We start from the raw sequence: 16156 nt of genomic DNA, 5'->3' as shown, positions 1-16156 counted from the left end.
GAGGAGATGGCATTGGACGTTGGCCTTGAAAGAAGACGCAGGACGGGGGTGGTGAGGTCGAGAAAAGGAACAGCACAGGAAACCAGGGGCCTGAAATTGCAGGATGTATTCAGGGAACTCTGTGATGGGGTCCAGGGCATTGGGGGGCTTTTAAATGGGACATAAATTTGGAACTGTAGGTTGGGGCCAAATTGGGAAGGAACTTGAATGCCAGGCTTAGGAGCTTGGAGTGCAGTCTGTACACTGTGGGTAGCTAAGATCAGAACTATTCTTAGCAACCATTCTTAGAGTTGGGGGGACACTGGAGCTGGAAGCGACCAGATGGCCTGTCCAACGCCATCCTTTTCAGGAGGCCCAAAGAGAAGTGACTCTACTGAGGTCACCAGCAGGTCAGTAGAACCTGGACTAGAACACAGGTCTGTGACTCTCCCAATCCACCTCCCGGTCTGCCTCTTTACTTCCACAAGTCTGTTAAAACCAGGTGGTCTCCTACGGGAGAGGGGCCCCCAATTCATTTCCTACTCTGAAGCCCACGACTTGGGAAGTTACCTCAAAGATCCTCCTTCTCTTAAAAAAAAAAAAAAAAAAGGACCCAGGGGCTTCCCTAGTGGCGCAGTGGTTAAGAATTCAGCTGCTCATGCAGGGGACACGGGTTCAATCCCTGGTCCGGGAAGATCCCACAGGCCGCGGAGCAACTAAGCCCATGCGCCACAACTACTGAACCTGTGCACTAAAGCCCGCGAGCCACAACTACTGAGCCTGTGTGCCACAACTACTGAAGCCCGTGCGCCTAGAGCCCGTGCTCTGCAACAAGAGAAGCCACCGCAATGAGAAGCCCCTGCACCGCGACAAAGAGTAGCCCCCGCTCGCTGCAACTAGAGAAAGCCCATGCACAGCAACGAAGACCCAGTGCAGCCAAAAATAAATAAAATTTAAAATAGAATTGTTAATTTAAAAAAACACTGATTGCTTACTCATAGGGTCTAGTTATCATACATCAATACGAAGAAATAATATGCGGCCATTTTTAAGGTGCAGTAGATGTATAGGTGCTGACATGGAAAGTGTGCAAGACCCTATAGAAAGTGAAAGCAAGCAAGCTGAGGAGGGCTGTGCATAGTATGAATCCCACTGTATAAGAAAATAAAACATATGTATGTTTGCGGATGCATATGAAATATCTGGAAAGTTATATGAAAACTGGTAACAGTGGTTATCTCTGGGGAGAGGGACAGGAGGGACAAGGGAGCAACTCTGTGCTCTAAACCCTCTGTATTGCTTACATTTCCTTCTTTTTTTTTACTATAAGCATGTACTATTTTTATAATTTTAAGAATAGTAAAAAAATTTAAAATAAAGATGGTATTGCCAACAGCTCATAGATAAGGATTTTAACTTCTATTTTAGAGAGCTCTTGGAGACAAACTAAATAAGCCAATACTCAGATTTACAAAATAGACCCAGTGTTTTTTATTAGTACATCTAAGTTCTAATAACCTCGGACCTTTACTGTTCTTGTTTTTGGATTTATGGCTTGATATTTATTCATTCATCCCATATTTATTTTGTGCCTATCGCGTATCAGGCAGTGGGACTGAAGCACGAGGTCGTGCGTCTTCTGCAATAGGAAAGTCATTTAAGCCAATCCCAGATGTGGTCCAGATGGGAGGAGGCTGAGGGCCAGAAGAGATGCCTGCAGAGGAATGTACCCTCCAGTGAACACTTCCTGGACAGCTTCTATGTGAACACCAGGAGGCTGGGGACAGTAAAATGAAAGCGGTACAATCCCTGCCCTCTCTTGAAAAGCTCCCACGTATGGTGGAGACAGAAACAAACAGAAAATCGAGTGTTACAAACAGAATGTGGTCGGTGTGGTGATGGGGTGATGCACAAGTACCGTGGGTGCACGTGGGCCACTTAACCCAGGCTAGAAGGCCGGGGAGGACAGCTGGAGGAAGGGGAGGGGGTCCTAGCCCAGCCTGGCCGCCTGAGTGGAGTCTGCCAAGCAGGACGAGGAGGAGCAGGGGCTGGGGGGCAGGGAGGGTTCTTAGCAGAGCAGAGGCGAGAACAGAATTGCAAAAGGGTGGGCGGAGCTGCTCAGTCACACTCCTGCTAAGGCGTCTGGACTTTATCCTGAGTGTAAAAGGTGACACGATCCAGAATCTGTGCTTGATAAAGGTCACTCTGGCCACATCTGGAGACAGATTAGAGGAAGAAGAGGGAAGGATGAGGTAAAGAGACATTGTTTCCCAACTTGAGTCACGTCTGCGGCACAATTCTGCTGATCTGCGCCATATCTGGGGAGCACCTGGACTATTATTTACTTAACTTTTTTTAAGTTAGCCCACTTTAAAAATATAATTTATTTAAACAGGATAGTGAAGAATAAAAAAGAACAGACTCCCCGGCTCCAGCGTGGTACCCAGGGCTAGAGGACAGAAACTGGAAACGGCAGGAGGGCATGATGGTGAGACATGGCTGTGGTTGCCGGTTTGGGTCCCAAGAGGCCTAGAGAACAGGGAGCAGGAAGTTGCTGGGAGCGCATGAGGGATCAGCTGGCACTGAATAAAGGCCCTCATGGCCTCCATGTTGCTAAATGCTCATCTTCCTTAAGCTCCTGGCAGCATGTGACCTGGCTGACCACCCTTCCTCCTTGCTTCCTTTTCCTCCAGTGTTGGGCCCATTCTTTCCTCTCTCTCTGCCACAGAGATTCATCCCATCTCCAGGCTCTCGATACCATCTCTGTGCTGATGATTCCCGGATGTCATTTCAAACCTGACTTCTCCCAGGACTCCAGGCTCATATCAAACCATCTGCTGATACATCTACTTGGATCTCTAATAAAAACCCTGAAATTAACACGACCCAAATGAAACCCCGGCCTCCTCCAGAACTTCTCCGCCCACATGCTTCCCCATCTCAATGATGGCCAAGCATTCTTTTCAGCTTTCAGCTGAAAACCTTGTAGTCCTTGTGGCTCTCCGTTTTTTCTCTCACACCCTATATCCGACGTGCAGGAAATCCTGTTGGTTTTACCTCCAGAATAGATCCAGAATTTGACCACTTCTCACCACTCCACCCTACCACCCTAAGCTGAGCGACTAGTATCTTTGGCCTGGTCTCCCTGCTCCCACATTTGTCCCCTACCACCCAACAGCCAGCTTATTGACTTTCAAACAGGAGTGAGGTCATGTCACTGCCCTACTCCAAACCTTCCAATGCTTCCTCATCTCACTCAGTAGATGCCAAAGACTGTACAACGGAACCCAAGCCCCCATTACCTCCCTGAATGCATCTCCCTTGTCTTTCCGTCCTCCAGCCCTTCTGGGCTCCTGCTGTTCACCGAACGAACGCACCGGGCGCCCCCACCTTCCCCAGTGCTGAGCCTCCGCCTGGACCACCCCTCCCCCGCCTCCTGAAGGCCTCACCTCCCTCAAGTCTTCAAAACCGAGGCCACCGCCTGCTCCCCAGCTGCCTCTCTGCTTTATTTCTCTCCTGCAGAACTTGCCACTTTCTAACATATCATACAATTTATTTTGTCTACGGTCTGTTACCGCAAGAAGGATGCTGAAAGAAGGCAGGGAATTTCATCCCCTTTTTAAACTGCAGTATCCCCAGCATCTAGAACAGTGCCTGGCATAGAATATTTGTTGAATGAAGGGCAGACCCTGGAGAAGGGAGCTTCGGCTCAGGAGTAAGTAGGGGTGGAAATGAATGGAAGTTGGCTGGTGAGAGGAGTGAGACAGCTTTAGGGGTGCCAGGAGGGGCGGCAGTCGGGGAGGAGAGTGCAGGGTGGCCGGTGAAGTCGGGATGTGGTTCCCAGAGAGCTAAGACGTAGGCAGAGATGGAAGTTCGAGCCTGCTGGGGTCGTCCAGAGAGGTGGGGCCCAGGAGAGGGGAGGGGCAGGCACTTGGGACGGAGGCGGCTCCCGCGAGGCTGGGGCGACCACACCATGGGCGCCCACGCTGGCCGCACCGGGGGCGGGGGAGACAACGGGTTAGGAGGCTGTGGCAGTCTTCCAGAACAGGGGGTTCTAAAGCCAGACAGTGTAGGTGGGCAAGACGAGCAGGGAGACATCTGAGCTTCCTCGGGTAAAAGCCAGAGCCTCGTAAGTAAGCGCACACGGACTGAGAGGTGAGCGGAGGCACGAGGAGGGTGGGGCGCTCCACAGACCCCAAGCGGGAAAGTGCCCGAGGCAGCCGAGCGGCGGACCGCGGGCACCAGTGAGGGGCGCAGCCGCCGGGTGGGGAAGCTCCATCACTGGAGCAGCGGGTGGCTTGGGTGAGCGGGCGGGCGGGGAAGGAAGAGCGCCCAGCGCCCGGGAAGGCGGCGCCAGGGCACGGCCCGTCCCGAGGGTGGGCGGCCGAGGGCCGTGACCGTGGGGCAGAGCGGGGACGCAGCGCCTGGCCGCCCTGCCGTGGGCGCGCGGAAGACGGCCGAGGGGCTGCAGGTGCGCGCTGGAAGCCTCGTGGCTTTGCCAGTCCGGACAGGAGGGAGGCCGCGAGCGCCGGGCGCGCCACACGGACGCGGACACGCGGAGCGGCAGGCCCCCGCCCGCGCTCGGCCCCATCGGCTCCCTTCGGCCCCGCCCCGGAGCCCCGGCGCGCCGGCCAATCAGGCAGCGCCGCCAGCCTCCCGGCCCAGAGGCCCAGCCCCGTGCCGGCGCGCCGCCAGCCAATGGGAGGCCGAGCCCTGGCGCCCTGTGCTCGCTGCCCGCGCGGAGCCGGCTCAGAACGAGAAAAGCGAACCCAGCCCGTCGGGGCCGCCGCTCTGGACTCGCCGCCAACGCCGCCGCCGCCGCCGCCGCCTCCTCCTCCTCCTCCTCCTCCTCCCCCCGGATCGGGTGTACTGTCCCAACCCGAAAGTCCAGTTCTGCGGCCCGGCAGCGGCGAGAGAGCGCGATGACACAGGAGTACGACAAGTGAGTGAGGGCGCCGGCGGGCGAGTCCGGCCGTGCGGCCGGGCCCCTGTCTCCCGGCCGGCCGGCTGGCCGCACCTGCCGCGAGGCAGGTGCTGGTGGGTGGGCGAGGCGAGGGCCGCGGCGGGTGCGAGGTCTGGCGGGCTGGCGCGAGGGGGTCGCCGGTGCGAGGCCGGGCGAGGAGGCGGGGGTGCCAGGCTGGGAGGGCGGGCGGCGCGCGTCTCGCTGTCCGCCTTCTCTGCCGCGGCCTCTGCCTGTCCGCACCCCCGGCCGCCTTTGTTCCGCCGAAGACCCCTGAGGGGACCCCTGCCTTGGGGGCCTTGACTCCGGAGAGGAACCGCCACTCACGGCCTCCGCGTCCTGGTCTGGGGGACCACCCCACGGGCGCGCCCTGCTGCTGCTCTCCGGTGGCCCGGGTGCGCGGCGGGAGCTTCGGGGCGCCCCGCTCGCGGGCTGGCGCTCTGCCCGCCGGCGGCCCCGTGTCCCCACCGGGGTGTTTTCGCTCAGGGGTGACAGTGGAGCTCTTTGGGACGCGCTCCGCGGCTGGAAAGGGAGAGCTTCTCAGGTAATCTCTGTCGCTCAGCCGCGTCATTCGGCCAGGCTGCTAGAACTTCCGAAAGGAGAAAATGAGGGGAAAGTGTAGTGCTCCGGTGTCCTGGCATTTTCTTTTCCCTGGCTGAGAAAATTGTTGCAGGAGTTTTTTTTTTTTTTTCCCCCACTTGCCTCACTGATGGTAATTACAGATTATTGCAGCTAGCAATGCTCAGAAATATCAAGAGGATGGAACTTTGAAATCAGAATGGTAGACTAGAAAGCACTGTGCTTACTAACGTGCGTTTTGGCGATCGTGATTAAAGAAATATTTTCACAAATGTAAGGCGATAATGTAAGATGCTAACATTAAGAGACACTGGGTGAGGGACAGTTCTGTATTTTCTTTGCAGCCTTTCTGTAAATATAAAATTGCTCTAAAAAAGAGAAGAAACAAAAAACTCCCCCAAAACCCCAAGTAAATCGCACCAGAGCAGTCAGTGTATTTGAGTTCAGTAAATCCAAGGCAGAGGGGTAACTCTCCCAGCTTTATAACTATTTGCTGAGGATCACTTTGTTTAAGGGTGCTCTTCTTGTGGATGAGAGGTTTAGATATTATTATGTATGAATAACTTCGATTTCAATTAATCTTGTGGTGTAGAATATGCAGATAAATTATTGCTTGAACTGTATTTCCGAAGTCTTCCAGAGATCATTGATGAAGGGTTTAAGACTCAGGGAGAGGGCAGTGATGAGGCTTTAGGGGTCTAACAACAGCCTGACTGTCATGAGGAAGTAGACTAAAAAAGGCAGCTGGTTTCGTGTTTATTTCTTGACTTATAGCTTAGATAAGGCATATTTCCAGAGCTCCAGTTTTGGCCTTAGGCACAGTTTGGAAATGTAAGACACCTTCAGGGTGATCACAAACAAAACCATTGGCCAAAAAAATATTTATTTTCTGTTGCTTGTGCAGATTTGGGGTGGGGGTGGGAGAAGAAGGGAAGCTGAAGAACTAGCATTATGGGAATTGAATGAGCCAAGTGCTGTCATAATCTTCTGGAAGTAGCTGTTACACTGTTAATAATAGCGTAGGACACCAAATCGCCCCCAAGGTACCACTGGTTCAGTAGCTGTTGTTCTGTCCTCCTGATGGCACAGGGAATGCCCCTTTATATATTACATAATTTTTTTTAAATTTGAGATTTGTGGAAAGTCTTCATTTTTAAACCAACCATGTGCTTTGAACAACCCATCGTGTTTATTTTGTGTTAAAATAGTATACCACCTCAGAACTTTTCCTACCAAACGTGAGCTCCTAGGACTTTAGGAATAAAAACATTGGCTTTGAAATAAGACAGTTTTGACTGAGGATAAATTAAGTTGTAGGATTTCCCCCCCCCACCTTTTTTTCAAAGATGTTCTCCTTTTTCTGAATCTATATCTGTTTTTAAAGGGCCTGGGTGACTGCCAAACCCTAACCTTGTTGATTACTTGAGAAGATAATCTTTCTACATTCACTTTTAGAGTAGGTAGGTCACCTTTAGGCAATTTACATATTTCATTTGTGTGTTGCAATGAGAACTGATCCTTTAATTTGCTTTGTTAGGATGGTGATAAGTCAGAGTAGTTCTGAATATTTAAAAAGCTTTTCTTAAAAAAAACTGCTTGATTTTGCTAGAGGTAGTGTTCCACTTTTTCTCTTTATTGACTTACTAAATAGAACCAACTGAACAGTTACTGAGGCTGTTTACATTTCAAGTTTTGGAATCAGTAATGTTTGCTTTAATCTTTTAAGTTAAATCTTCTATAAGACTCTACTAAGTTCTCCGTTGATTTTTCTGGATTTTTTCCCACCGAACTACAGTGTGAAAGTGGAACAGTTCTTTCCCAGTATGAAAAAACAGTAAAGATTTTTAAAAACTGATTTCCCCACTTATTTCCTTAAAAATCTCTTTTTGTTCAGTGGCTGCATTTATTGTTGTAGATTCTTAAGTGTTTATCTCTACGATAAACAGTTAACTCCCATGCCAGAGAATTGTGCCTCCTTATTGATTTACAGTCCCCTTTGGCCACATTCCATGCGCAATCTGCTGGTAATCAGTAGAATATTCTAACTTTCTCATATACCCCCGAGGATTAAACCAAGTAGCCCTTTTTCTTTCCGTCTTCTCCTCCTCTCCCCTTTGTTTGTAGTTTTTAAGGTATGGCATCACGGGGAGAAAGAGGGAGATATATACCAGCACGGTGACTGAACCATATATACTCTGTTTAAGAGGGTGCAGTCCTGTATGTATATGTCTGAAGAGAGTGAATGTTCTGTTTTGCCTTACTTTGTCCTTGTGTTTGTTTTCGTAAAGTATTTGCATAGCCTGACATTTTCTTGGAGTGGGTTTTTGACTTTTGGTTTTGGGGTTTTTTTGTGCCAGGTAGTGTGTCCTGGGTTCCACGTGCAGGTTAACTGCAGGTTCCCTGGCTGCCTAAATGCCTTATATCTTACTGGGTGACCCATTGGGCTGCATTTAAGTGGGTTGTCTTCTGATCTTGTCTTAATTTAACTTTACTAGGGTCATTGATGAAACAATGGACTATTTTATTGGAACATGAAGGAACTGGTTGTTTGCCTTTTTAAAAATTAGCTTATGATGACTTGCAGTAGAAAAAGATGTGAGATAGAGATATATATATTTTTTTTCTTTTTAAAAAAATTTCTCCTAAGCAAACGGCCAGTGTTGGTTCTTCAGAATGAAGCACTTTATCCACAGCGTCGTTCCTACACTAGTGAGGATGAAGCCTGGAAATCTTTCCTGGAAAACCCTCTCACTGCAGCAACCAAGGCGATGATGAGCATCAATGGAGACGAAGACAGTGCAGCCGCGCTGGGCTTGCTCTATGACTACTACAAGGTAGGCTTGCCTGCTCTTTCAAAACCCTATAGCAACAGCCCAAGGTGCACTGGATTCAACCGCGTATAAAACAGTAGTTTGCTGGTAGAATGTAATGCAGGTTGCTTCTGTACTGACTCTAAATAGTTTAATGAGTACTTTGACTTACTGCGGTTCAAAGCTGAAAATCTACAATCATAGAAGCAACGGGTCATTTTAAAAATGTGTGACGTAGCCAGCTGTTCTGGCTCTATCTGAAAGGTGAAGCTCCCGTAAAAGAAGATGTTACTTGTGCCTTAATGAGATTGATCATTTTTCCAAAGGTAGTTCTTAGTGCCATCAAGAGTGGACATTGGTTCATTTACCTGTGCTCTAACCTTTATTATATAGTCAGAGTGGTTTCCTTTTCCCTAAATGGTATTACAGAGCATTTGATTTGATTTGATTTGATTTGATTGTGGGATTCATGAAAAAAACAAAAGCCATGTTTTCTAGCCTTGGACTTTCTAGTTCTAAGATCAGGATGTATTCTGTTGCCTGTTTCTGGAGATTTGGATTAGTCTTAATTAAACACAGCCTGTTCTCCGCCTGGAGTTTTACTTGGTGTTCATAGCTGGAGATGACACCCTTGATCTGTACCATCATCATTATCCTAATAATACTAGCAACCACTTACTGATTACCTGTAGTGTGCTAGCCGTGTGACCAGAATGCATGCGATTTCAGATCCCTCCAGCAACCCTGGGAAATATGTGCTATTATCCCTGTTTTGCAGATGATAAAAATAAGATTCTCAGGTCACACAACTAGTATGTGTTGCAGCCAGGGTTTCAGGTTATGCCCAAGCCCCTCTGCTCAGTGTGCCTTGCTGCCCTGTGGGGGACAGGCTCTGCTTGCTGGGTTCACTTTGGCGTTCTTCTCTCTGACCCATAGCCCATATATATACAAACTGTAAGATATAGCCCAGGAATGGCTATATATTACAGCTTATTTTTACCATCTCTTTGTTTTTGAAACGTTCAAACCTATAGAAAACTTAGAATAACTAGATAATTAACTCCCAGATACTCTCACCCAGGTTCACCAGTTGCCTGCCCTCTGTTACATTCTGACACTGTATTCTCTGAATACAAGAAATGCAGAGGGTAAAAAGCAGAGAGGTTAGTTTAATTATCAAAATGAGGGGGCGACCTAAACAAAAGATTCAATTGTTTTCTGGTATGAAGCCATGTGTCCAGCTTCTGTTTGAGGTCCGAGGTAAGTTTTTTTTCCCCTTAAATATGAATGGAAACTTGCACAGTAACCAAGGATGCTAAAAGAAACCCTTGCCTGGGATGTGTGCCACAAAGGGTTCCTTTGAAGTAGAACTTATATTATCTGTTCTTCTTATGGCTTGTTTTATTGACTCAGTGTAAAACCATAAGTTTCTAAGTATTAATTATGAAGTTTGAAGTTACATATTTTTAATTGAAACTTTTGAGAATGGGAGAAACCCAACAAGTTTAGTGCCAGAAAGACCTAATTGCAGTGGTTGTATGTGTGTGTATTTTAAATAAAGGGTCATCCTAAAAGTATTTTACACCTTAGGAGGAGATAAATCCTCATGTCTGTCCATTAAGGGTGGCAATCTTAGTAGTACTGTATGTCAGCCTTCTTGCAATAGCTGTAGGGTTATTTATTTTCCTTTTTAAATAAACTGACTTATTTGTTTCAATTCTTTGGGTGTAACCATCAGTCATTTTTATATAATAACTTTGGTAAAGCTTTAAAAGCAGGTTGTTAATACGTGAAACAATCATTTATTTTGTCTTTAAGGGTAGAATCAGAATGTAGGAAGAGAATTACTACATTCACATTGAAAACCATTTTCAGACGTCTTAGCAGTTTTGGAGCACATGTTGGGAATAAGTCTCAGCTGGGTTGATGTCTGCAGTACACCCAGTAATGTTTGCCTGCTGTCACCTCCTGTGCCAAGAGGAGCAGAATCAAAAAAGGAATAGACCCAACAGAGTTTGATTTGTCCTCTGGGTAACAGACAGTGTGAATCCCAACGTATCTAAAGAAATTTATCATTTGGAGCCAACATTTGGATCTTGGAGTGAACTGTTAATATGGCTGATCCTTTTGATTTTGCGTTTGATCTGAAAGGAAGGGTAGCCGAGAAGAGCAGGAAGAATGTTGAAAGAGCCAAGTTGTGTTTTCAGTAGCTTCTTCTCTATTACATTATGTAGATAAATGGGTAGAACCAGACCAGAGGTATTTCTTTTAACAGATAAAACCCAAACTCAATGACAAAGTAAATTTGGGATATTCTGAATTTATTTGGCAACTAAATAAAAGTTGGTTTTTACATATCAACCTGGTGACCAGATCGTAAACTCCTTGAGGGCAGATACTGTCTTATTCATCGTGTGTCCTCAGAGCCTGGGGTTCGGTAGGCAGTCAGTAGACATGTGAATGGTTGAGCTTACTGAAAAGTAAGGACTGTATCTCTACTTAATGAGTAAGAACTAAATTGTTGTCATGTGTGTTCATATCTAAGGTTCCGCGAGAGAGAAGGTCATCAACAGCCAAGCCGGATGCTGAGCGCCCAGAGCCAGGTCACAGCAAGAGGTAAGGTTTGATGTAGAGCACACACAACGGTGCGCTTGAAAATGCCGGGTTTCTGAGACAATAAAGCAAAAGCTTGTTCACATGAGCAGGCGCTAGTGGAAGAGACGGGCAAGTTGGACTCTTAACATCTGAATTCAGATTTCATTACTGATTTGTCTCTCAGTAATTACGATTCTGTTGCTGAGAAGTCACCCGTTTCTTTAGGTGTAGTTGCCTTTTCTAGAAAACAAAAACAAAAACTTTCTCCTCACACAAAGGGATGTTTTTAGTAATCACTGAGTGCACTGTTTGCTTATTTGTCTTTTAGGTTCTCTTAAGAAGGATGTGGCTTAAGGCAATGGTGGGGGTCCATTAAAAAAAATAAGTATCAACAATCTTGAATAACTGCCTAACTGAGTAAAATTTAATAAAGTATGTTCAGCTGTATTCCACACTGCTGTTGAGGTTATTTTTGAAATCTTTTAGGTTAAAACTTTCAGAAGTTCAAATTAAGGCTTGACTTTATAGCCATGAAAAAAAAAGTTAAATGTGCCTTTTAAATTGCCCTGTGTTCTATTAGTAATAAAAGGATAAAACATTTTTGAAGAAAGAATGATCACTCAGAATCCCACTGTGCTCGCAGTTGAATCGTTTGCCGTTTGGGCGTGCAGGCGCATTTTATGGGGCTGTGATTATATTCACAGATAGGATTTTCTTGTACTCAGTGTATTCATAAATATTTTCCATATTGCTGTTTTAATCTTCATAATTTGGAAAAGGGCTTACGGCTTTTATTTTTAAATTTTTGTTATAGGTACTTCCAAACATAACAAAAGTAGAGAAATAGTATCAGCCAGTGGGTACTCAGCTTCAACAGTTATCAACTTACTTTATCCTTTTGGATCTACTCTTCCCTCTTCTCCAACTTTCTAGTTAATTAATTTTTAAATTTTATTTATTTTTGCTAGAGTATTTTAAGGCAGACCCTAGCGATCCTTAACATTAAGGCTGTATCTGATTCTTGCTATTACAAAGCCTTAAAGAACAGCTTTCTAAATAGCTTTTTCCTTTTTCTCTAAAGAAATTTCTTTAAGACAGTCTTGGGAGTGAACTTACGGTTTAAGGTTTGAATATTTTATTGATCTTGAAATGTGTAAAGTTGCCAAATAGCTTTTTTCCCTTAAAGGTATCAGCCTGTATGGTTTGAGGGGGTTTGAAAACGTATCCATTTTACTCTCAACTAAAAATCATCTTATACTGCGCAGGATATTTATTAAGCCAAAAGTAATTTGTGCAAATATTATGCTGGTACAATGTAATCGTAGGGTGGTTTGTTGGTTTGTTTGCTTCTGTGAGCGGGAAAGCAAGGGAGTCTACGTGCTGGGGGAAGTGGTGGTTGAGGACCAGTACCTCACACGTCCTGAGCCCTTGTGAGCCAGGCATCATTGCACGCATTTCAGTGTATTCTCGTTTCATCCTCGCCACCACCTTGTGAGGATGGGTACCATCGCTCTCCCCATTTTATAGATGAGCATGTAGTTACTGAGCGGTTCTGAATCTACATTGTCTGACTGTAGGGTCTGTACTTCAACCACCAGCCTCTACTGCTCCAGTTAATCACGTTTGTAGCTTCAGGCTTCTAGTAAAGTGTGATAATTTTATTAGGATTATTGGAAATAAAATATAGTAGAGGAAAGCTCTGAGTTCTCAGCCTTTCAAATGAAATTTTACTCAATACTTTGGGGTTTTACTTGACCTGTAACGATAAAGCACTTGTTTTCCTCTCTCTGGTAATGGGTTGTTCTGCCATTTCCTATTTATTTGGTTTCTACCAAGTATATTATTTTATTGCACAGGACCCAATAGCCCAATGCCGTTAGGAAAATGAAAATTGTCAAGGAACTGTATCGGCATTGAGTTTGAAAACACAATCTTATTTTATTTTCTTAAAGAAATAGCATATCAAACGTGACTGAGCAGCCCCTCATTTCTGCTGGAGAAAACAGAGTGCAAGTGCTGAAAAATGTGCCATTTAACATTGTCCTTCCCCATGGCAACCAGCTGGGCATCGACAAGAGGGGCCATCTGACGGCTCCTGACACCACGGTCACTGTCTCCATAGCAGCGATGCCTACCCACTCCATCAAGACGGAGACCCAGCACCACGGCTTTGCTGTGGGGATCCCCCCAACAGTGTATCCCCCTGAGCCCACAGAGCGCGTGGTGGTGTTCGACCGGAACCTGAATGCTGACCAGTTCAGCTCTGGCGCTCCACCCCCAAATGCTCAAAGGCGCACTCCAGACTCTACCTTCTCAGAGACCTTCAAGGAAGGCGTTCAGGAGGTACAGGAAATGAAAGCATCTTCCTAAGACGCTGTGTGTTTGTATAAGTATTGGGTTCCACCTCTTCCTTGTTATGTAAGCTTGAAACTCAGCCTGAAGTCAGTGGATTGGGAACAAAAGAGTTGTTTTTCTTTTTTTCTTAAAGAGAAAAGGTCCATGGGTATAATTTGTAAACTAAACCTATAAAACCAGAAATTATTATCAAGGGCACATGGCTAATCTTACAAGCAGCTGAGTTAACAGTTATGATTTCAGCAAAGTGACTTGCTGGAGAATGAGAGGGAGAGCCGCAGACATTATCTTCCGTGGACAGCAGACATAGACACACAGTCTGTTTTCGGCTTCTGTCCTAGACCAAAACAAGCTCCCTGCAGCTAGTCTTAATATAAAATGATTTATCATATATTTGCTTAGTGTTTCTTGCTTGGTACATTGTCGGGGAGGCGGGTAGAGCTTGATGACAAGTGCATTGTGTGACATTTACCAATTAATTCCAAGTACTTCTGAGGGCTCCGTGGTGATGAACACGTCACTCAGGTAAAAGTTAAGGGCTGAGGACGTTTGGAACTGTACTAAATGACTTAATGGGGGAAAGGAGCATCCGTCTCCACTTACGGCGTGAGTGGAGTAGTAACCTTTCCTGGGAAAGTGCACCGATCCATCCAGCCATGGTGCCGACTTGATGCTGTATCTTAACTTGGTGCAGCGATAGAGCTGACTTCTAAAAGTCGTGAGAGTTTGGTTGCACATTCCGGAGTTTGGACAGAATTGGGATGTGTGGGAAAGATGGGAAAAGAGAAGAAGGAAGCGCTTTGTGGGAGCACTTATGTAAATTGTCTTAATTTAATCAAGGGGTGTATAAATGGATATGTTTTTCCTTTTAATTTTCTTTTAAAATTTTTTGTAGAGTTAAAATTTTTGTTTCAGACAAATTTTGAAAGAGTGGTGGGTTGCTGTAAGCCACATGCTCTGATGCTGTACCAGACGTTGGTCTTTAGTGAGCCTCATAACCAGTGACACCGTTGTGGCTTTTATCACGTTGCCATTTCAGGTTTTCTTCCCCTCGGATCTCAGTCTGCGGATGCCTGGCATGAATTCAGAGGACTATGTTTTTGACAGTGTTTCTGGGTAATAGTTGTCTTTTAATTTGATTTTTAACTTTCAGCTTGTACGACTTGTGTCCTCTTTGTTAATTTGATCTTGGAAAAATCAGAGGTGGCTTTCGCAGCTTTCAACTTTACTTTCTTGCAGTTAGTGTGGTGAGATCTTTGCTGGAGGACATTTGCTTTAGTGCCTTCAATTTTGCACTCTGCACTGTGTTTCATGTTTCTCTGATTCTTGGTGTTGGTGCTTTTCCTTTCCTCCGGTTTCTTTGTATGATGGTAGTGGTAGTGGTAGTAGAATGGAATCTCAGAGAAGAGATGAAGGGATTAAATTAGATCTGAGGTCCCTTCTGTTTCCAAAAGTGTCTAATTCAGTGAGAATTTAGAATAACATCAGGCGGATAAAGGCTTTTAGATTTTTATTAGTCTCACTAATGATAAAATAAATGAAGTCAACTGTTTACTGGGCTGACAACCTAACCTCGTTTATACATCACAAAATTGCATCTCACTCTGGAAATATCAATATTTTCCAAGTTATATATAAACATCTTTCGTTTTTTTAGGAGTGTAATCTCGTTTTATGCATTTTTAGGTGTGCTGTATTTTAAAATAACAGTTTTGTTTAAAAGTCTAGGATTTTATGGGAATTGAGGCTGCCTTATAGACGTGCCTCAAGGCACAGGAGTCACAAACTCAAATGCCTTCAGGATCTAGGATAGGGGTCAACAAACTTTTTCTGTAAAGGATCAGATAGTAAATATTTTAGGCTTCGTGGGCCATACAGCCTCTGTCGCAACTGACCAGCTTTGCCCAGCTCAGCCGCTGAAGCACAAAGGCAGCCGTAATGTGTAAACAAAGGGCGTGGTTACGTTCCAGTAAAACTTTATTTATAAAAAGAGGAGTAATTTGCCAGCCCCTGGCCCAACACGGTTATTAAGCAACTTCAGGGGAATAAATACATACGCGGTGCTGTAAGATGGAAGGAAATGCAGACAGCCGTGGAGCGCCATCGGAGTACATTGAAATTATAAGCAAAAACAACCAAAAAGTGCTGTGCAGGTCAAATCACATTTAGTCAGAGGCCTCCCAGCCTCCCGTTTGCAACCTTTGCTGGGTAAATACCAGGTTGGTAGCATGTCTTGTGAGAGTTGCTTCCGGAGCGCTTTTCACTCATTCATATCATTAATATCCTTTGCCTCCAAACTTCTAATTTGTTAACATCACTTCACAGATTTTCTAGTAGGCATTTAGTAGTCCCACACCTGAGAGATTTGAGAATTTCTGGGTTGCTTAAGATTATATTTACTTTGGAAAAAGCAGCAAATGCTACCTGTTTATAGCATGACATGGTCGGTTGGATGTTTCTAGTCATCTGCTCTCTGCATACATCCACACTAAAGCCTGTCAAGTTTGAGCTCAGGCATTTGAGAAGCTTCCAAGAGAGCGAATTCAGAGATCTGTGCGTGTTTTTGTTTTCTAGGAACAACTTTGAATATACCCTAGAAGCCTCAAAATCGCTCCGACAGAAGCCGGGAGATAGCACCATGACGTACCTGAACAAAGGCCAGTTCTATCCTGTCACCTTGAAGGAAGCGAGCAGCACTGAGGGCATCCTCCACCCCATCAGCAAAGTCCGAGTAAGTCCTGCTCTCAGCTCTCGCCTCTGGGAAAGCTGCTCAGGGCTTACTAGTTCCAGCTCTGAGGCAGAGCCAAATTAAGGTCTAAAATTTGCAGTTTTAATCCACCGCAAAATGGAGAACTAAGTTTTCCGAAAGATTCTCGCG

At 45.7% G+C, this 16156-nt stretch overlaps 1 protein-coding gene across 4 annotated transcripts in view; it reads left to right on the top strand.

Moving 5' to 3' along the window:
• Positions 1–4708: 4708 nt before the first annotated feature.
• The window catches only part of GRHL1 (grainyhead like transcription factor 1), a 46684-nt gene continuing 35236 nt past the window's right edge, over positions 4709–16156 (top strand). For 2 of the 4 annotated variants that reach the window (XM_067008158.1, XM_067008157.1), the window contains exons 1-4: positions 4709–4921; positions 8166–8352; positions 10874–10944; positions 15853–16009. In XM_067008158.1, the coding sequence (XP_066864259.1) occupies positions 4902–4921; positions 8166–8352; positions 10874–10944; positions 15853–16009 (435 nt within the window). In that variant the 5' untranslated portion in view covers positions 4709–4901. Of the gene's footprint in view, positions 4922–8165; positions 8353–10873; positions 10945–12875; positions 13267–14317; positions 14395–15852; positions 16010–16156 lie in introns of all 4 variants that reach the window. The other 2 variants (XM_067008156.1, XM_059078379.2) reach the window with 2 other exon arrangements.

Source organism: Kogia breviceps, chromosome 11 (genome assembly GCF_026419965.1).
Source record: "Kogia breviceps isolate mKogBre1 chromosome 11, mKogBre1 haplotype 1, whole genome shotgun sequence".
Taxonomy (NCBI): Eukaryota; Metazoa; Chordata; class Mammalia; order Artiodactyla; family Physeteridae; genus Kogia; species Kogia breviceps.
This window is presented reverse-complemented; position numbering and strand designations above follow the sequence as displayed.